Here is a 20,385-nt window from a genome sequence, read left to right as displayed (position 1 = left end):
GTGCAAACGTCGTCAGTTTATAAATGAAGGGAAACTGGAATGTTTCGTTTATTTACTGGTTCCGTGCTTTGAAGAAAGATATATAGTTCCTTAAACACATTTGTCTTAGTACAAATTTGATCAGCTGACGAATATGGAAAAAAGACAAAAGATTTTTTTTTTTTAAAAAAAAATGCAAAGTATAATCAGTTCCTTTATATGACTTATTTTATATGATATATTTCAGTGACTGGGTTTGTCTCATAGTCTGGTAGAAAGGCTGGGGTGGTTATTATTGGCCTCTAGCTGGTCTGCCTTGGCATCCATTGTGGGAGCAGCTGGGTTGTGTATTCTCTGAAACTCTGCTGTGATCTCCAGGACCGTCCTGTTCTTGGTCTCCGGTACGTTCCGCCACACAAACAGCCCGGTGAAGAGGCAAAAGACCAGGAATATAAGGAAGCAGAAATAGTCCAAATGCTCCTGGAAATGTACAAAACAGACAAGTGTACTGCATGACCAGCCTCTGGATGAGTGCACACTGATGGTATACTACAAAGAGGGCTATGTTACATCTGTGTCACATCTTACGCTCTGGAAACACTGGCACACCTGAAAACTCAGCGTCTAGAGTTAACTGAGTGATGGGTTTGATTTGAATAGTTCTGAACTTCACCCTGCTGTTCCCCCCCTCACCATGTTTTCTCACTTGAGTAAGAGAATGTCTGATCAAACTACTCCCTAAAATGCAAGAGAATTCTTTGCTCGTTAAAATGCAGTATAAAGGCTAAAGAAGACAATGGAAAGTAATTCTCACCACAATGATGGGGAAGACCATGCCCACAAGAAACAGGCCAACCCAATTGATCGTCCAGGCTATAGTGAATCCTGCTGCTTTCAGGGACTGTGGGAAGATTTCTCCAGGGAGGGGCGCTGTTCCTCCAGCTGTGAGGCAAAAAAAACAACAACAAAAAAACAGACAAACGTGAGAGGTGAAATTATGACCTTTCAAAACACTCAGACATCACCACAGACAAAAACACCACATCAGTCTTGGGACACCCACCTGGCCCACTGGAGAAGAAGAAGATGAAGAGGAAGATGAGGACCATGCTGCAGTAGGGCATCCAGGACACATAGTTCTGCAAACCAAACAGAAAGAAGGTATGGCTGTTGTGCTGTCGGTACAGTGTGCCGTATGTAGATACAGACATGAGGTGACAGAAACTCACCTGCAGGTACAGTGTGAGAGTCAGGAGAGCTAGAGTCGCTGCCATGCCCAAATAGCCTCTGACAAAGAGAATTTTCTTTCCTGTCTTCTCAACCACCATCACCTGTTTACACACAGCGCATGCTTTACATAAAGCATTAAACAGCCCAACAAACCTACCCCACCCTTAATGACAATGGGACTCCACATCAATGCATTAATTCAATTGTGCTCTCTGCTATGTCTAAAATATAAGCATGGAAACCAGGGTTTAGTCACTGTAAAGGCCTTGATGTACATTTACTACTTAAGTCATATGTAATTACAAGGTATTTGTGCACAATGAGTCTATCAGGTTATTAGCCACTTTCTTTTGAAATCATTTATTGAGCTTACCTTTTTGGTAGATATGCTACTAGATCAGGCAATTATGCAAAAATCTAATAGAATCATACTAACTTAAATAAATTGTCAGGCATCTGTCACTGTTTCTGTAGCTTTATTTTTATCTCATTGATGATGATTTTTTTTTATCTCATTGATGATGATTCCATTTCATTCACTAATCAAACATAAAAAAGTTTTCAGGTGCTCACTAGCTAGCTAAATTTGTTAGGTTAGCTATCTGAATCTAGCGAGCTAGGCTATCATGTTCAGAGGAATAACAAGAGTGACCCTATCATGTGTCAGAAGGTAAGTCAGTTTAAGATAGAAGTTATTAAACTAAATATTGTTATTAGTAAAAGTAGTTGGGTGTGAGTAATGACAAGATACCACTCAACATGAAACTGTGCTTTAGCTTTTATAATGTTTTATTCCCCGGTGAGTTCACAATTATGCAGAAATTTCCTTCAATACTTATTTTAAAGTTACTGAACGCTCTATGTAGTGAACTAATGTATGTATAAAAAGTTAATACAGTATTAGCTTTTTCCAAGCTCATGCAGCGTAGCTCAAGGTCATGGTCAAGGTCAAATAACAAACAGTATTCAGGTACAGGGGTGGCTAGGCTGCTCTTCCGTCTATCTGATGCTATTTTAAAGATGAACTCTCTGTTTCAAACATGGATGTTTCTGTGTAGCGGTGTCAGCAAAGTGTAACGGTGTTTCATGTACACATGTCATGTGTCTAAAGTGTTTGAATGTACAACAAACATATTATAGCATATTATAATGACTGTAAGAGTTAACATAATTATTGTTTTAATGAGCTATTAGTGTAGTAACAGTTAAATTACTGCAGAAATGTTTTGAAGCTTAGTTTGAAGCTAAAGTTTCATACAGTCAGGGTTCATTGAGGACTAGATGTTTATGGAAGGGAGGACAGTTTTTGAGATCGAAATTTTAAACATGTACATTAACTAAACAGAGTGACATTTGTGTGGCCCTGGTCTAACACAGCTTGTGTAGGGAGCAGAATGGAACAACAGCAGTAGACAGGATGTGAATGACGTAGCTGTGGAGATCTGGGAATGAAAGACAGTGGGACTTACACAGGCCAAGGACGTGGAGACCTCACACAGGCCTGTCCCCAAGGAGGCATAACGCAGCTGATGTGGTGGTATACCTGCAGCCCGAAACACGTCAAACGAATACAGGTACACCTGCAGATACATCACATTCTTTTAAAATCCAACGTGTTTTAGCACCCTCATCATCAGAACCCCCACTTTCTTGGGGATGTAGTATTGCCTATTGGGCATGTGTCTATAAATACCAGTAAGATGAAATGGGTGACAGGTATTCAGAATTCTGTATCATATTTTGTCATGTTTGTCTGCATTTTCCAAGATATGAATAAGTGATTGATCTCAGGGATTAATGATGTCATAGATCCACATCTGAGGTCTGACACACATTGCCAGATTTGTGGATTTATAATGTGTAATCATCCTGTTACCTCCAGTATTGTTTTGATAAGGAGGCCTCCCACACCATGAGAACAGCCACAACGGCTAGAATAAGTTTAAACAAAAATGAAACTCTGCCAAATGATAGTAATAAAACATATAACCATATTTCTGCTGAGGTGCATTTAAAAAGAAAAAAAAACCTGTCATTATTTTCATATTTTTCCATAAATTCTCCTGGAAGGAGAGAACGGATTGTTAAATCATGAGAGCACAGTGTTCACCTGTGCATGCAATGTTGATAAATGTCACTTTAGGTACACTTAATGCTTCAAAAAATATATTCATGCTCAATATCTCTGTGCGTGTACAGATTTTCCTGAGATACTCAAAACTCAGCTGCTAACTCATGTGCTAGCAAGTGGCTGTCAAAGAATTCAGTCGGTTATCATTGGGGGGGCACGGTGGCACAGTGGGTAGCGCCGTTGCCCCACAGCAAGAAGGTCCCAGGTTCGATTCCTAGCTGGACGGCCAGGGTCCTTTCTGTGTGGAGTTCTCCCTGTGTCTGCATGGGTTTCCTCTGGGAGCTCCAGTTTCCTCCCACAGCCCAAAGACATGCAGGTCAAATGTGTAAATGAGTGCGTGAATGTGTTAGTGTGGCTGCCCTGCAATGGACTGGTAACCTGTCCAGGGTGTCCCCCCACCTTTTGCCCAATGAATGCTGGGATAGGCTCCAGCACCCTAATTAGGATAGGCAGCTTAGATAATGAGTGTGTTAGCCCAACTTTACTATAAACCATTTAACTAGGATGGTTGCTAACAAGAAAAATATGAAGATTTAACATAAAGTAACCTGTAATGTATACTATCTGTAAAAAATTAAAGTTGAATAATCATTAATAAAGTTAAGCGGCAAAACCATATAACTAGGATGGTTGATATATGGTTATATGTTTTACAACCGTTTTACGAACAACAAAAGAGAGACCGAAAACCGTTCGTTCTACTAAAACATTCAGAGCACCCATAGTAGTAGTTTGTATTAATGACACTCTCACATTTAAAAAAAAAAAAAAAAGAAAAAAGTAAGCTGTCACTCACAGCGTTAATGCCACAGAGCTGCAGTGTGGTGAAGGAGACGAGGGTGGTGAGGAGCTGCCACCGCACCGAGCGGTCAGACAGCAGTTCAATCACACCACGACTCCGCACACCCCTCAAGGCAGCATGCTCCACCAGCATCTCCTCCACCTCCTGCTTGTGATCCCTGCTCGTGCCCCACAGTCTCCGTACGGCTGTGGACAAACCAGCGCGATTTCGTTAAGGTACCATTAAGCGCTGCGCTTCTTAGAATTATTATATGTACGTTAATTCGTTTATGGAGCCATCCTGCCTGAGATTAGTAGTACAGGCTAGTGGCAGTGATGTAGCAATGTAGGGAATGTTTTTCGGGGACAAATTTTGTGGCTTGATGGCTAGTGAGTCATACTGGAATGCCGCAGCACTGTTGCTGACCCGTTGCGTCTTTTCACGGTTACGCTTTTTACCTTTCATCACCTGGTGTATGTCCAGCAGAACAATACACCATGTCACAAGCCACTTATTTTCTCAGAATAGCTTCGGGAACATGAGAGGCATTTTAGTGGCCTGTGCAGTACCTAGGATGTGAACATCTTTGAGATGAGATCAAATGGGTTGTTTACAGCATAAACGTGCCTCCACTGAGTTCACGGCGATTATATTATCCCCCGTGTCGCTGCCACCAACACGCTGTTTGAATGTTTCCAGCACCTTTTAGAGTCTGTATTCTGAGAGTCAAGGTTGTTCCAGAATTAAAAGGGAAATAATCAACCCAGTGCTGGAAAACTGAATTTAATAAACTGGCCACTAAGCGTAAAGGTGTCATGACCTTTTTAAACGGCTAAAATAAGAATCAGTGATCAGAATTAGCTGTGGTGTGAATATAGCTTATGTGTAGACAAAAAGTCCAGCCACTAGTCTAAAAATTTCTATAGCCCATTATGAGTGAACTTGGCATTAGCGCAGCAGGCGGTAGCACTTGCCTTTCTCACAGCCCTGTTGATCTCCACGTTCCAGCAGCAGAAAACGGGGTGATTCTGGGAGAAAAGACAGGGTCAGCAGCTGCAGCAAACCAGTGAAACCACTGAAAGCCAACAGCCAGATCCATCGCTCCTCAGTCCCCAACAGTTCACTGACACAAACAGAAACAGAGGGCATTCAGCCACAGTGTACAAATACTGCTAGGTACCTCCAACATCACTGCACTCAGCGAAATGCTCCACAGCGACATCTTGTCAATCAAACCACTGCAGAGGGTACTGGGTAATTATTACTGTTGTTGGTTAATTAATTGATGATTAATGTATTGTATTAAATTAAGTTAATTGTTAATTAAACATATCAAGTATATTAATTGATAAATGGATTAATTTAATAAATAAAAACTAAATAAAGTTATCGCAAAAAATCCGGGCCACCACACCATTCGAATTACAGACATGCAAGTAAAATACAGAAATAACTAAGATGCAAAGGATTTCTTTTTTCCTAGAAAATAGCAAATATGGTGCTGTTAAATGATCAAAGTAAGAATATCTTGGTGTGAATATATTAAATGCACGTAATAAAGACACATACAGATAGATAGGGGAATGGTATGAACTGTTTCTAACAAGCACAGTTAGACCAAAGAACTACAAGACATGCTAGAAATAAAAGAATAATTGAGGACCAAGGAAAAGTGTTGCGAGTCAGTTAGCCTGTACTGCGGTAGGATTTGTCTAATTAGAGATGTACTGTCAAGCTAAATTGTCTGCCAGGCCAAATTACTGTTAAGTCAATCATTCATTTCATCAGTATACCGCCGCTATTGTTGTTGTGGCTGTGATGGTATTTATGAAACTATCCTTACAAGTATTGACAGCCATCCCGTGGTGGGAAATTTTGGGGTGGAGTTTGGGACACTTTACTGCAGTGCACAGGTAGGACAGGTGTATGAGGACTTCTACCTGCTATCGTCAACTGTATCTGGCAGAGCCATTAAGTAAAATATCAAGAGTTTCCAGTTCATTTAGCCTGTTTAGTGACCTGTGAAGTATGAGTTTTCAGATTCAGTCGGAGCAGACACTACACGTTAAAGAATAACGGAGGACTGGCGTGTGTCCACCAGAGATGGGTGAGAGTTTACGGGATGAGGCACTCATGTCTAGAAAGCTCACCTGATCCCAAGCAGCTGACCAGAGAACTTCCCAAAGGAAAGAAAAGTGGTGACGGACACGCCCACCATCCCTCGCAGCCTCTTTGGGGCGCACTCCATCAGATACATGGTGTGGACAACTGAACCCACACCTGCAGAATGTCAACCAGAGAGCACATCATACAAGGAACATCATTGGAACGGTATTGCAGACTCATTACCGGCTGCGTCTTCAACGTACCTGCATTGACGCCGTAGATGAAACGACCAACCAGGATCATCTCAAAAGACATTGCAGTTTTGCTCAGGACCATCAGCACAGCTCCACACACTGCCACTAAGTTATTGAGTAAAAGGCATCTCTTCCTAAGAGAGACAAAGTGCTGTACTATAGGAATATATAAGTCAATTTCCATACGTCAAATCTCCCACGTTTTAACTGGGAGCTGGCAGGTAGAATCCCCCCCCTCATGAAAAGCAGTTTACACTGCAGAGATAAGATCTGCACATTATTGCCATAAACACCTACTTACAACACCACTGCTTAGAGTAATGCATGTAGAGGTAGTAAAGTGTAAAAACGTGACAGCGTAAGGAACACTTGATAGAACTGGATGCTGAAGTGTAGTGACAGCACCAGGAATAGACTTGAAGTTGTTCAGTATTGTTTCAAGGTCTCACTACCCTTGGCAATGTCTAGAGAGGAATTTGGTCACATGGGTCTACTATACCTCCCGTATGTGGCTGCCAGACGCCCAGCACACAGAGAGCCCAGCAGACCTCCGATACAGAAGGTGGAGACGATGAAGGACCAGATGAGGGACAGCTGCCAGTGCTCCAGAGAGAGACCGTGGTGTTGGAGGCATGTGGCGTTGATCAACTCTTTAATAAACTACCAGTGAAAAGAAAAAGACGTTCCATAAATCGAAACCCGTCATACTCAGTTGTCACCGTTTTACAGGATAACAGAATACTGGTCAAGGCACCACACTTTTCTGAAAACCTAATGCCACTGCTGTGGTAAAACCATAGTAAATACTCACAGTGGATGGGGAATTAAGGGATGAGATCTGGAAGCCGTACTGAAACGTTCCACCAATTCCCGAGATCAAAATGGCAACAATAAGCACAGGACTGTCCAGCTAAAATGAGAAAGACCCATTTCAGTTGTTACGCCATAGAAAAACAAAAAAAAAAATCAAAATGATGCAGCAGAAAATAACCGCACGAATAATAACACTGTTTACCAGCAGCGTGAGAGCATGTGGCATGTTGAGGGTCCTCTCTGCACCAGAGCTTGTCCGAGATGACAGGGACATGACAAAGCTATAATGTAAATGCGTAACTGGCATGAGTTGAAATGTAACTTTTCAAGGTCAGTTGGTATTTTAGTCAAGAGTGGCAAGAGTGTTTGATTGGGTGTCACAGATGACACTTGGCTTTGCTTGACTGATGAGACGTTAAAGTTACGAGTGACCAATTTTGGGTCGTGAAGTGATGTTTCCAGGGAAGTCTTACCGCGCCTTTCTGGTGTTTGCGTGAGGGGGTGTGGCTGTGTCACCCCGTGGTCGCCCCTCCCACTCAGCTCTACCTACCGGTGCTCAGTGTTGTTTGCATATTAACCACTGGCTTATTTCGCTCATCATGCAGTTATCTGTTCCACCATCTGTTCCCTGAATGCCTCCTGCTCATCAGTCTGTGTATATATGTTAGGGTTAGGGTTAGGGTTTGCATTGTGTTTGCAGTTGCTCTTTGTAAAGTCTCACATTCTGTTGGGTTGCTCAGCCGATGCATCCTTGCCATTGTTTCTAGTTTTGTCTTTATTTGTGTTTTGATCTCTCGTGCCAATGGTAAAACGTCACGAATTTCCAAAGACGCTGGAGTGCAGTATGTGTAGTCACTAAGGTTCTTTATTAAAGATCAGGGTGGCATGGTACAAAACACAAGAACAGAACACAGGAACAATCAGGCAGGTCAATGGACATGAAGCGCTAGGTCTTTAGTTAAGACTTCGCACGGAACTAACGCTACTGTAGTGGTATTTATACAGCGGGAGTTATTAGGGGGGGGCAGAACAGACCCAATAAACTAAACCAAACGGGTGCAGACGATGATGGGGAGATACGCCCGGTGATCAGTAGATTGGCAACGCAGAACGCTGAATGGTGGAACCAGAGGGGGGAGGAGACAGGGTTGTTATATATAGATATATTATAGTTACTGGTTCACTGTGAACATTTGCTGAATGTTTTGGCTAAATACCAATTGTACTTAGCTGTGACCATAACCTTATTTTAGGATCTGAAATCAGTTTAGGTACAGTTATTCTGACAAACTCTGTTTATAGCTCAGCGCTCTGAACCTAGAAATTATTCAAAACAACTCTTCATTCGCGTTAACATTTATTAAATAATAACATTATTGTAGCAAGTACAGTAATACTCTTTGAATTCAATACTCCTATGTAACTAAGCTCCTGAATCACTACGTTCCGTAAACTAGGAAATGATTTATAACTTACTCAAAGAAGAAAAATGTGGATGTCAGTGTTTATTACAACAATCAAATTCAAACAGTACAGAATGAATCTGTTGTTGAGTAAACTGGGATTTATGTGGGAACTAAGGCACATTTTCTACACGCACACATAAAACAACATCTAAACTACACAGTGGAGGACTAACCATGTAGTGATGCTGGAAGTGTTAATTAGAATTCAACTTAATTATTTTTAAACAACTTTTCAAACCTGAGAAGTCATCTAATAACATGAGCTTTCCAGGACATCCTCTGCTATATAGAGATACCAGATATGGTTACTCTGGTGTTCTGAATCAATTTAGAACTTCCAAAAAGGTTCCTTAACTGGTTGTCCCCAATTACAAAGTATGATGCAGTGTTGGTTATGGGGTTTGTCCGTAAGTTAAAATATGCGAAATTATTTTAGAATGATCTGCAATTTAATCTGATCCATCTCCTGTCTTTGGGTTTGTTAGCCTGGCTCAGTTTAGGGCTCAGTGTGTACTGACCCATGCTGGTTTTTTCGCATAACATCTTCATACATCTCTGAAGTGCTCCGTTAGTCTGGTCAACGAACCTGGCCTGTGTGAATACGACTCCTGAAAAGTGGAGTTTGGAATAAAGGCACTGTTGGTCAGCTCATGCATCCTGTCTCTCCTGGCCTCTTCTGACAGGTTGATTTCACTCCAAAAATGATGATATAAAGAACAAAAAATGTATTTCTGAAATCCATGAATACTTCATACTAAATGAAAATTCATAAAATGACAAAGGTCAAAATAACTGAACAAATGATTAGGGGGAAACACAGAACACAAGTACGCTGTACAGTCCGCCGTTTGTTCCTCTGCATGACTTATTTTACATGATATATTTCAGTGACTGGGTTTGTCTCATAGTCTGGTAGAAAGGCTGGAGTGGTTATTATTGGCCTCTAGCTGGTCTGCCTTGGCATCCATTGTGGGAGCAGCTGGGTTGTGTATTCTCTGAAACTCTGCTGTGATCTCCAGGACCGTCCTGTTCTTGGTCTCCGGAACGTTCCGCCACACAAACAGCCCGGCGAAGAGGCAAAAGACCAGGAATATAAGGAAGCAGAAATAGTCCAAATGCTCCTGGAAGTGTACAAAACAGACAAGTGTATTTCTTTTAAACGTTACAAAAATGCCGAGAAGCCCACATATTAAAAAGCTATAGGGTAATACTATATGTAAGAACTCACTCGTGTTTTTAAACGGTCGGTATGGTAACACTTTGTGCGAAAAGAAACTTAAAACGTTTCACTTTAGCTCTCTGCCATTTAACTTGTGTTGTCTGACTTTTTACATAATAAGGATTTAGCGAGGATGCTCTTTTTGTTGTCATAGACTAAGATGGCCTTATAAAGCCGTATCCCTGGATGAGTGCACACTGAGAGTATGTGATGAATAGCATTACATCACGACTCTTAATGCTACACGGGAATGAGGAGAATGCAAATAGTTTGCTGGAAGCCACGTTGCAGGAAAATTGCTTTGCCTAATGGTAACTGAACTCTGCAAAAACCTGTCTCTTCAGCGTCTGTGTGAACTGCGTGATCAGTTTGGTTCAAATGATATTGACTTTTCTCTTGCTTGTGCTCCTTCTCCTCTTTTCTCCTTGTCTCCTTCCCCCGCAAAAATCTCCTCTGGTTTTCTGACTGATCAAAGCACCCCCAAAAATTCGGGGGCAGGGGAGTTCTTCCCTCTTTAAAAATACGGTATAAACAAGTACCACTTTTGTGTTATTAAATTTAATACGAAAGCAGTAAATCTCACCACAATGATGGGGAAGACCATGCCCACAAGAAACAGGCCAAGCCAGTTGAGGGTGCAGGCTATAGTGAATCCTGCTGCTTTCAGGGACTGTGGGAAGATTTCTCCAGGGAGGGGCGCTGTTACTCCAGCTGTGTGGCAAAAAGACAGACAGACAGACGTGAGAGCACGCACATTCAAGTAAAAGGTGAAATTATTACTTTTCAACATGCTCAGACATCACCACAGACAAAAACACCACATCAGTCTTGAGACCACCCACCTGGCCCACTGGAGATGAAAAAGATGAAGAGGAAGATGAGGATCATGCTGCAGTAGGGCATCCAGGACACATAGTTCTGAAAGCAAAGAGGAAGAAGGACTGTCAACGCATGGTATCATACAGCATTAAGATACAGACAGGAGTTGACAGAAACTCACCTGCAGGTAGAGTGTGAGAGTGAGGAGACCTAGAGTCGCTGCCATGCACAGGTATCCTCTGACAATCAGCATTTTCTTTCCTGTGCTCTCAACCACCATTACCTGTTTACACACAGTGCACGTGCATTAAGGACCACGAGCCCTCCGACATGTTTAAAAACAACTTGCTCGGGGACCCGAGCGAGACAACAGCACTAGGTCTGGACAGGGTGAGAATGATGTACGTGTGGAGATCTCTCAGAGAGACACAGCGGAACTTACGAAAGCAATGGACGTGCAGAACTCGCACATGCCTGTCCCCAAAGACGCGTAACGCAGCTGATGCTCCGGAATGCCGGCAGCGCGGAATACGTCAAGCGCATACAGGTACACCTGGAGATACGTCACACTCTTAAAACCCAAATCGGACTGACATGCTCGCCACATATTACCATGCTCGGAGCTTACCCGTCAGAGCACAACTCTTCATGGGAATTCAGTATTTGGTACTGACCTTAACTTAATACCTATTCAAAATCCTGCAGCACATATTGCCAGGTTTGTCTACATTCCTCAGGAAATATCAGACATTAGTAATGCGATAAATACAGATTTAGGATCTGAAAGGTAGCGTCATATGTATGCGCGTATTTTGTTCCATAAAAGTCCACCCCGCGGCGTGGAACCTGACACGATGACAGTCTGTCACTCACGGCGTTCATGCCACTGAGCTGCATTGTGACGGCGGTGACGAGGACAGTGAGGAGTTGCCAACGCATGGACCGGTCAAACAGAAGATCGGTCACGCCACGATTCTGCATGCCCTTCAGAGCAGCGTGTTCCACCAGCATCTCCTCCACCTCCTTACGGTGGTCCGTTCTTCTCCCCCACAACTTGTGGATGGCTATGAATACACACACACACACACACACTAGTGAGATCAAATGAAAGTGTTTCACCATACATGCTCTTTAAACTTTGCACAGTAATAACATATGAAAAATGTTCTTGTGACTCATTTAGATGAAATCCTACATAAGAAATAGAAGCAGAGGCCCATTTTCTCAGAGATTTAGATGTGCTCAGTATGTACCGCATACTAATTATTATAAACCGTGTGTAACTGTAATTGTCACGTGCTTTATAGACAGAAATCCAGCCACTCATCAATTGCCCTTCCAGTAAACCACCCACAAGCCCATTATGAGAGAACTTGGGTTACAGGCGGTAGCACTTGCCTTTCTCACAGCCCTGTTGATCTCCACGTTCCAGCAGCAGAAAACGGGGTGATTCCGGGAGAAAAGGCAGGATCAGCAGCTGCAGAAAACCAGTGAAACCACTGAAAGCCAACAGCCAGATCCATCGCTCCTCGGTCCCCAACAGTTCACTGACACCAGCAGAAACACAGTGTGTTAAAATGGGATGTACACACTCTGCCGAACCGGAAAACACACTACCGTGTCTCCGCCTCTTCAACTAATCAAACAATTTACAATTTACCGTTTGGTATTTGGCAGACGCTTTTAGCCAAAGCGACTTACAATCAGTGCATCAGTCGTTCGGAGATAGATGAGGATGCTCAGTCTGCCGGTACTATTTTCATATGATAAATCAGCCACAGTGCTTTGCAAAAGTATTCAGACCTTGCGAATGTTGCGGGACTGCAAACGATTCAGGCGCATCTTTACTCAGGACTGTGTTACAAAACCACATGCTCAAACTAAGAAGATTCAAAGGCAGAATTAGTTATTTGACGACAGACACTGTAAATAAAGACTCAAACTGAAAAATGCTGCTTCCTTAAATTTTCAGACCCCAAACATAACTATTTGATAGAGACTCCATTTGCTGCAATAACAGCTTTGAGTCTTTTGGGTAAGTGTCTTACAGCTTTGAGTCTTTTGGGTGAGTGTCTTAGAGCTTTGAGTCTTTTGGGTAAGTGTCTTACAGCTTTGAGTCTTTTGGGTGAGTGTCTTAGAGCTTTGAGTCTTTTGGGTAAGTGTCTTACAGCTTTGAGTCTTTTGGGTGAGTGTCTTAGAGCTTTGAGTCTTTTGGGTAAGTGTCTTACAGCTTTGAGTCTTTTGGGTGAGTGTCTTAGAGCTTTGAGTCTTTTGGGTAAGTGTCTTACAGCTTTGAGTCTTTTGGGTGAGTGTCTTAGAGCTTTGAGTCTTTTGGGTAAGTGTCTTACAGCTTTGAGTCTTTTGGGTAAGTGTCTTACAGCTTTGCTCATTGGTTAGGCGTGTTTGCCCACTCCTCCTGACAGATTTGCAGTTCATGCGAGTTCCTTGGACAACATTTTTTGCAGCATGCTGCAGATGTTTGATGGATTTAAGTCAGCGCTTTGATTTGGCCACTCAGGAATACTAACCTCTTTTGTTTCCTATTCACTCCAGTGTTGCTTTGGCTTAGGATTGTTTATTGTTGTTTTTTGTGTGTGCTGAAAGATGAAACAAGTTCTCTTGCAGTGTTTCTCTCCACTGTTCTTTCAGTTCTGGTAAGATAACCCATCCATGCTAATGTAGCATGGTGCCACATCACTGGTGTTTTTTGGGGGCATGGGAAGTATAACTCCTGTGAGAGTGAGACCTAGATGATGGTTTGGCAAAACAAAACAAAAAAAAAAGTCTTGGTTTTGCCCAGACCTCAAAACCTTTCCCCACACGTGGCCCACATCAGATGCCTGTTTTTGAGAGAGGGTTTCATTCTTCTCGCCCTCTCATATAAGCTATCATTACAGAGAGCTCTTGATAGAGTTGCCCCATGCACCCTCACCCCTCTGAATTCTGCAGGTCTGATTATTGGCCTCTCCCCAGCTTCCTTCAGACCTCTCCTTCTTGTCTGGATGGTGAATTTTGAGGAACAGCCTTTTCTGAGCGATGTGTGAGTGAGTTCATATACCTTTCTTCACATACAACTTCATGATTTCTGAGCCAGCAGTACTCACTGGGACAGCCATACAGCTAGACAGTCAAATGTAAATGTAAAATGTAAATGATTGCACACACACTGTGAACAGGGAGCAGTGAATTTGTCCTCTGCATTTAACCCATCCAACAAACCAGTTACCCATCCAACACACAACAGACGCAGTAGCAGTGGGCAGCATTCCTTGCGCCCAGGGAGCAATGGGGTTAAGTAATGGGTCTTGCTCAAGGGCACACAGCCATGGATGTTGGTCCTGGGAATCAAACCAGCAACCCTCCAGTCACAAGCCTGATTCTCTAACCTTTAGACCACGGCTACCAGTCTTTTGTATCAGTTGGCTGTCTCTATGCAACGTGTACCTTTCACTGCCTTAGTAAGCTTTTTGGTCGTCATTTTTTTGCCCTTCTTTCAAATACGCTGCTGACAAATGATCCCTGCATAGACTGGTAAATTAGGTCAGTGTCTTCTTTGATGCACAAGCTGAAGCCAGAGGAGAGGCAAAAAAAGGGCAAATATATCCGTTTTTCTTTTTTTTTTTTGTCAGTTTTAGCCTTTATTCGCAACATCTGCTGACAAATAATTCATTTTGGCTTTGAATGTGTTCTGTTTGATCTTGCGACTGCAATAAAAAATATTAAGTGGACAAAAGCGTGTCCGGAACATTTGTAATCCAGTAATATTTGAAAACCCTTGCAGGGTCTGGACTTTTGTCCAAGGCACAAGATCAATCCAGTCCATTTGAAATATGGCCTGTTTGGTCATCTTTTAACTATGGGTTCCAAAATTCAGCCAGAAATAACATCACACGTTAAAGAGTAACGGAGGACCCGCGACGTCGTGCTTTGTTGAGAGATAGGTGAGAGTTGACTGCTGTTCGGAGAGCTCACCTGATCCCAAGCAGCTGGCCAACAAACTTCCCCATGGAGCCAAACGTGGTGACGGAGAATCCCACCATCCCCCGCAGCCTCTTAGGGGCACACTCCGTCAGGTACATGGTGTGGACAGGCAAGGAAATACCTACGATTGGTCAGGACACCAGACAAAGGGCAGATCACACAAGGAGCCTCAGAGCTACATTTGGACGTCACACACTTGTTTGCAAACTGTACATATACCTCACCTGCATTGATTCCATAGATGAGACGAGCAACCAGGATCATCTCAAAAGACATTGCGGTTTTGCTCAGGACCATCAGCACAGCTCCACACATTGCCACTAAGTTATTGAGTAAAAGGCATCTCTTCCTAAGAGAGACAAAGTGCTTTTTTTTTTTTTTTTTTTTTTTTTTTACAAAGAAGCATATCTGAGAGTTTCAAATTACATTTCCTCCAAGACATATGCAGTTCATCTCCCACATTTAAAATGGTATGAAATAGTTTGAGGAAGGCTTCAGTGCATTCTCACGTGAACTCTCAATATTCCTTCATTTCCGTATGCCGGTGAGGGATACTCTTTAAGTTAATTAGGGGCTCCCTGAATTGCTTCCATTTTAACAATCAGTACATCACTGGTCACCACGGCCTGGTGACAACACCAAAGCAAAAATCCAGTCGTATTTTCTTATCCTGACCCTGTATTATGCCTCACTACCCTTGGCAATGTCTAGAGAGGAATTTGGTCACATTGGTCTGATACTATACCTCCCGTATGTGGCTACCAGACGCCCAGCACACAGAGAGCCCAGCAGACCTCCGATACAGAAGGTGGAGACGATGAAGGACCAGATGAGGGACAGCTGCCAGTGCTCCAGAGAGAGACCGTGGTGTTGGAGGCATGTGGCGTTGATCAACTCTTTAATAAACTACCAGTGAAAAGAAAAAGAATGTAACCCGTCAAACTCAGCCATCACCATTTTACAGAATAGCATTATCCATGCTGCTCCAGTCACCACACTTTTCTGAAAACCTAATGCCACTGTGGGCATAAAACCATAGTAAATATTATTAGAATGATAGTAAATACTCACAGGGGAAGGGGAGTTGAGAGAAGAGATTTGGAAGCCGTACTGAAACGTTCCACCGATTCCCGAGATCAGGATGGCAACAATAAGCACAGGACTGTCCACCTAGAGCATGAAAGATGAAAGGATGAGAGAAAGTGATTAATCCACGGAAGAATATCGAGGTAGTGCAAAGACAGCAATAAATACTACTAATAACTAAAAACACTGTTTACCAGCACTGTAAGGGCATGCACCATGTTGAGTGTCTTCTCTGCACCTGACTCTGTTGACTCTGTCTGAGATGACAGGGACATGACAAAGCTATAATGTCCAGCAAATGAGTAACTGGCATGAGTTGAAATGTAATTTCTGAAACTCTGTCTGTGTTTTAACGAAAAGAAGGCAGTGAGAGTTACCTCAGGGTTAGGTAGGATTACATCAGATGTCACTTCGGGCTGTGAGCTTCAGGATAATTTTAGCAGCGCATTGAGGAGAGACCTGTCATACATCACGGAGACTTGCTTCTTTGTCCTACAATGAAAGAATAGAATCTCTAGTCTCCTCCATCCTGGAATGATCAGACTTCGACTGACTCATCCTGTGCCTGTTATCATTTTCTCTCTGGACAAAGGGATGCCTTCATCACTCATGCCAGAGGGACAAGTCAATGAAGTTTATTGTTGTAGATTATATACCTGTATTCTCTCCTGTCGTAGCCATCTTTCTGTTTTCTCTCAGTTTGGTTGTTATGTGGTCACTTGTGTGATGTCCTTGTCTGATGGTTGTGACGTTTGGGTATAAGGAGGGAAAAGGATGTTTATTCACAGAGAGTTTGTCAGGTACACCTCCTCTGCATGCTCTCATGTGTGTAGCTTAGCGGGTATTGTATTGCATCGCGTCATTCCTTTGAACATTACTCAGTTTTGTTAAATGAATGTAATTGACGCATTTACACGGCATCTCACGTCTACCTGGGCCAACTACAGAACTATATTTATTAAGGCGACCCCTCCATCAGCCTCTGAGATCTGAGTGACTGGAGTTCAAGTGAGCCTAAAACTTTGTTCTTGCTGTTATCTGCTAAGAGTGCTTTCCATTAGTCCTCAAAAAGCTAACTATAGTTACTATACTGAATTTCGGGACCTGCAGTGATGTACATTGCTTGCACAGATAATCTGTCTTGCTGCACATAAACTTGATTCTAACATATTAGAATAATATCTGTTGTTTAGGCAGTAGAAGCTAGTGTTAAAACAGAAATAATTTCATTTCACTGGCATTGTGGCTTAGAGAGAACTGCTACATTTTACATTTACTTAATTTACCAAATGTACCAATAGTGTGGGTTGGGCTTTTGCAGGAAACTGAAACTCTTACACTTGGATGCACTTTAGTGGTATTTACTGTTATACTACAGTGATATCTGAGACGTATATGTGATGGTCTTGCAATACACCCAGAATGCTGACATAGTGTCTTGTGCATTACACAACTTTATTGGAAAAAAATATATTTCCAGTTAAAATAAGGTCATAAATGCATGGCTTGCGATGTACTTACACTGTGCGTATGAGTGAGAGTGGCTTCAGTTCTCAGAAATGATTACAGAAAGCATAACTTATTTTTAAAGTGATTTTATTTCAGCAACCCATGAAGAGCTCAACAAGAGACACCAGACAGAGATGCATAATATGAAAAAGGTTCAGAAAAAAAAACAAACAAACAAAAAAAACCAGTAAATACTCTTTATTCATCTATTTCATGTATGAACTATTTTTTAAATGGTATGTAGTATGAGATCATTTAACATTTATAAAAAGTGATTTATAAGAAGCTTTGAAACTGTGTTTAAGTTCATATAATTTGCCTGACAAAGTGAGACACCTCTCCAGGCAGAGACGTTTGCAGTCACTGTTGTACATACAGGCGTGCGGTCTGTCGCTCTGTGAGATGTTAACGAACTCTCCGAGTCAGAACCGGAGAGAGGGAGTCGCTTCTCGGAGATCTCGGGCTCCAGCGAGCTCAAACCAGAACGTACCGCGTGAGTCGCCCCCCCCGCGTCTCGCGCAGCCTCTGGCAGTGCCGCAGCATGTTGAGCATGTTCACGAAGCGCTTGTCCACCTTCACCTGCCCGAACTCCTGAATGTCTGCGTCCACCACGAAAAACTGACCTGACCACCACAGAGCAAACCACAACAAAAAAAAAAAAAATCACACGCGTCGCCATCGGCTTTCACGCAACATGTACGACACCGTAAACCATACGCCCGCGTAACGAGCGTCAAGGCGAATACGAAATGCTTTATTAATCCCCAGGGGAAATTCAAGTTTCAAATTAAGATGGGAGGATCCCATATGACATAATGTAGAAACCTCTGTGTTTTCCCCTGGGGCGCCGTCAGCGATGACAGGGAACCGAGTTACCTTTGGTGTCCTCCGTCTCCTCGTCCTTAAATCGCTGGTGGAGTTTGCGGGTCACGTTGGTGAGGTTCTTCAGTGGTTGATGTAAGATCTTGTACTTTCCTACCACTGCTTTGTTGATGGTCTGCACGGCCGCGTTGAGCTGGTCGTACCGCAGTCTGCCTTTCATATACCTGAAAGAGCGCCAGTGCGAGAGGTGAAGCAGTAATAGCGAGGGCGGCCTGAAACAAGTACGAGGCTAAAAACAGAGTCTTTGATGTTGAACACCTTGAGAGACAATCGAACAAGTCATCCGAACAGACAGATCCGGTCGTATTAAAGTCATTTTTCTGCTCTGGAGCGTTTGTGCGTGTGCACGTCTGTATCAGTCCGCTCTGATTTAATGTGACAAGGCAAGACTCACTGTGGGATGGACTCAAACTCCTGGACGGTAATGAACTCCATCTCTTTGATCTGGTTGCGCTGGGACTTCTTGGGAGGCTCTTGCTCTTGAGGTGCTGAGTGCACTTCTGGCTGTTTGTTCTCATCTGTCACCTGACCACCTCTACAAAGCACAAGACAAAAACCATACATGACTAGTTTCACTCAGAAAGGTCAAACAATGAATCCTTTGAGGAACGCATATAAGGCCCATATCACGACCCATTTCAGAACAATCAATGACAGGATTCCTCAAATGTGGTGCTGACGATCTAGAGTTTTCATGGTTTCTATGGTAACTGTACACTCTGGTGTCTTATTGGCTGAGGAGTGTGCCCACCTATTTCCCAGGTAAAAAAAAAACAGCCTTTACATGTGAAGGCAAAAACCAACAGAACTCCAACTCTAGAACTCCAGGCCCCCATTTGTAGAACCATTCCCTGTGTCCTCTAAGACCTTTCTGCCATCTCTACCTGGGCATGTGTAAGGGGGTGTTCTCCTTCAGATGTTGAGCATTCTGCACATCCTCTTTGAAGAATTCATCCAGCTCCTATGGAGCAGAAAAACGTGAATCACATATTAATTTTCTCAGTGAGGTACTTCACAGCTGAACCGACTACAAACTAGTTTGTTAAATGTAAAATTTGCCGTAGGACCTGTAATTCGGCTTTGAACCGAGTCACTTGCACTCAACTTAAAACATTTTTACGGTGTTCTAAAAACAAAGTTTCAAAACAATGACGCTTCAAACCTTCAAGTGTTTTAACAAGTCTCTTTGTTCTTTGACACATTTTTCAAACCGGTCAAGAAGTCCATTGATTGCACAGACGTCCTGCCCGATTTTGCGAAGAATGCTCCGTTTGTCTGGATCCTTTGCTGTGGAAAATAAATACTTCTTTTACCGTTCACCCAGTAATTAGCGAAATCTGAACACTGACATGAATACGTTGTTTCAGGCAAAAGAATTCAAGGGACAGAATTTAGACATGAGTGAAAATTTGAGTTGTAAGACACTGCAGGTCTCTGAATCGCTGATTTGTGAGCAGTTTTGAGTGTACAGAACAATCACGTCAAACTCTCATATAATGTAACACTTTTTGGTTCAAAATCGTGACCCGGATGTCATTCTGCCCTAGCTACCAACAACAAAAGCAACATCCTACCAACTGCTCGGAGCTCTAACACTGTTTTGATTGCTGCAATCTTGTCATTGACGTGTCGTGTTAAGTCCTCCAGCTCACAGTGACTCATATTTCTGAAAAGAGCATTTCAAAAAACACTTTAAATGGCATGACAGTGACCAAGTAACTACATTACCTGTGTCTTAAGGAACATTAGGTGTGTCTTGTAATCTTTATTTTGTTGATGAACCCGGCTAGAAAACAGAATCTCCTCTAACAAAACATAAACGGGAGTGTAGTACAAGTTCCTCGATATTTTATTTTATACTATGCCAAACAAGAACCTATTCGTGGTTTAGCTAACGGGCAACCATAACGATATATTGCTATCAGCCTCGGTACACTAATTGTTGTTAGCAAACGTGCTAGCACGATATATTAGCTAAATATAGCTGTGACTATCAGTACATCTGCCAGTAATGCTGGCTTAAACGAAGCCTCTTTGTTCCTAAACTTGAACTGACTTACCAAGTATTTTTTGGTCTCCACTCGTACGTTTTTCTACTTAGGTTCTGGCTTTTCCTCACAGTCGCGCCA

The 20,385-nt window shown here is 42.6% G+C and overlaps 3 protein-coding genes across 3 annotated transcripts; all 3 read right to left on the bottom strand.

Annotated features, from left to right (window-relative positions):
* Positions 1 to 240: 240 nt before the first annotated feature.
* slc2a11l (solute carrier family 2 member 11, like) lies at positions 241 to 7,568 on the bottom strand. The gene is made up of 12 exons (XM_030768092.1): positions 7,497 to 7,568; positions 7,293 to 7,391; positions 6,981 to 7,141; positions 6,491 to 6,615; positions 6,272 to 6,401; positions 5,096 to 5,244; positions 4,137 to 4,327; positions 2,679 to 2,789; positions 1,209 to 1,310; positions 1,043 to 1,118; positions 794 to 921; positions 241 to 459 (listed from the first exon to the last, which is right to left on the bottom strand). The coding sequence occupies exons 1-12, from the start codon at positions 7,566 to 7,568 to the stop codon at positions 241 to 243; spliced, it is 1,563 nt and encodes a 520-aa protein (XP_030623952.1).
* A 2,094-nt stretch (positions 7,569 to 9,662) lies between these two features.
* On the bottom strand, positions 9,663 to 16,083 carry LOC115807223 (solute carrier family 2, facilitated glucose transporter member 11-like). The gene is made up of 12 exons (XM_030768091.1): positions 16,060 to 16,083; positions 15,851 to 15,949; positions 15,525 to 15,685; positions 15,004 to 15,128; positions 14,771 to 14,900; positions 12,197 to 12,345; positions 11,672 to 11,862; positions 11,241 to 11,351; positions 10,980 to 11,081; positions 10,822 to 10,897; positions 10,563 to 10,690; positions 9,663 to 9,881 (listed from the first exon to the last, which is right to left on the bottom strand). Exons 1-12 carry the CDS (start codon positions 16,081 to 16,083, stop codon positions 9,663 to 9,665), a joined length of 1,515 nt encoding a protein of 504 aa, XP_030623951.1.
* A 1,765-nt stretch (positions 16,084 to 17,848) lies between these two features.
* On the bottom strand, positions 17,849 to 19,918 carry ska1 (spindle and kinetochore associated complex subunit 1). Its single transcript, XM_030770129.1, has 6 exons — positions 19,831 to 19,918; positions 19,419 to 19,543; positions 19,141 to 19,217; positions 18,651 to 18,791; positions 18,251 to 18,420; positions 17,849 to 17,997 (listed from the first exon to the last, which is right to left on the bottom strand). Exons 1-6 carry the CDS (start codon positions 19,916 to 19,918, stop codon positions 17,849 to 17,851), a joined length of 750 nt encoding a protein of 249 aa, XP_030625989.1.
* Between the last annotated feature and the right edge of the window lie 467 nt (positions 19,919 to 20,385).

This window comes from Chanos chanos, chromosome 3 (genome assembly GCF_902362185.1).
Source record: "Chanos chanos chromosome 3, fChaCha1.1, whole genome shotgun sequence".
In the NCBI taxonomy this organism is placed as follows: Eukaryota; Metazoa; Chordata; class Actinopteri; order Gonorynchiformes; family Chanidae; genus Chanos; species Chanos chanos.
Note: the sequence above shows the minus strand (reverse complement) of the source record. Positions and strands in the feature narration are given on the sequence as shown.

Bases quoted from the DNA above. Each gene is read 5' to 3' on its own strand.
- slc2a11l (XM_030768092.1), bottom strand. From the start codon at position 7,568: ATGTCCCTGTCATCTCGGACAAGCTCTGGTGCAGAGAGGACCCTCAAC. The intron at 922-1,042 runs GTGGGTGTCCCA...TTTGCCTCACAG, and splicing joins CTTCTTCTCCAGTGGGCCAG to CTGGAGGAACAGCGCCCCTC. The intron at 460-793 runs GTGAGAATTACT...GTACATTTCCAG, and splicing joins TGGTCTTCCCCATCATTGTG to GAGCATTTGGACTATTTCTG.
- LOC115807223 (XM_030768091.1), bottom strand. From the start codon at position 16,083: ATGGTGCATGCCCTTACAGTGCTG. The intron at 11,352-11,671 runs GTGAGTGACAGA...ACGTATCTCCAG, and splicing joins AGCTCAGTGGCATGAACGCC to GTGTACCTGTATGCGCTTGA. The intron at 10,691-10,821 runs GTGGGTGGTCTC...TTTGCCACACAG, and splicing joins TTTCATCTCCAGTGGGCCAG to CTGGAGTAACAGCGCCCCTC.
- ska1 (XM_030770129.1), bottom strand. From the start codon at position 19,918: ATGAGTCACTGTGAGCTGGAGGACTTAACACGACACGTCAATGACAAG. The intron at 19,544-19,830 runs GTAGGATGTTGC...TATTTTCCACAG, and splicing joins GTTAGAGCTCCGAGCAGTTG to CAAAGGATCCAGACAAACGG. The intron at 18,792-19,140 runs GTAGAGATGGCA...TGTGCTTTGTAG, and splicing joins ACCCCCTTACACATGCCCAG to AGGTGGTCAGGTGACAGATG.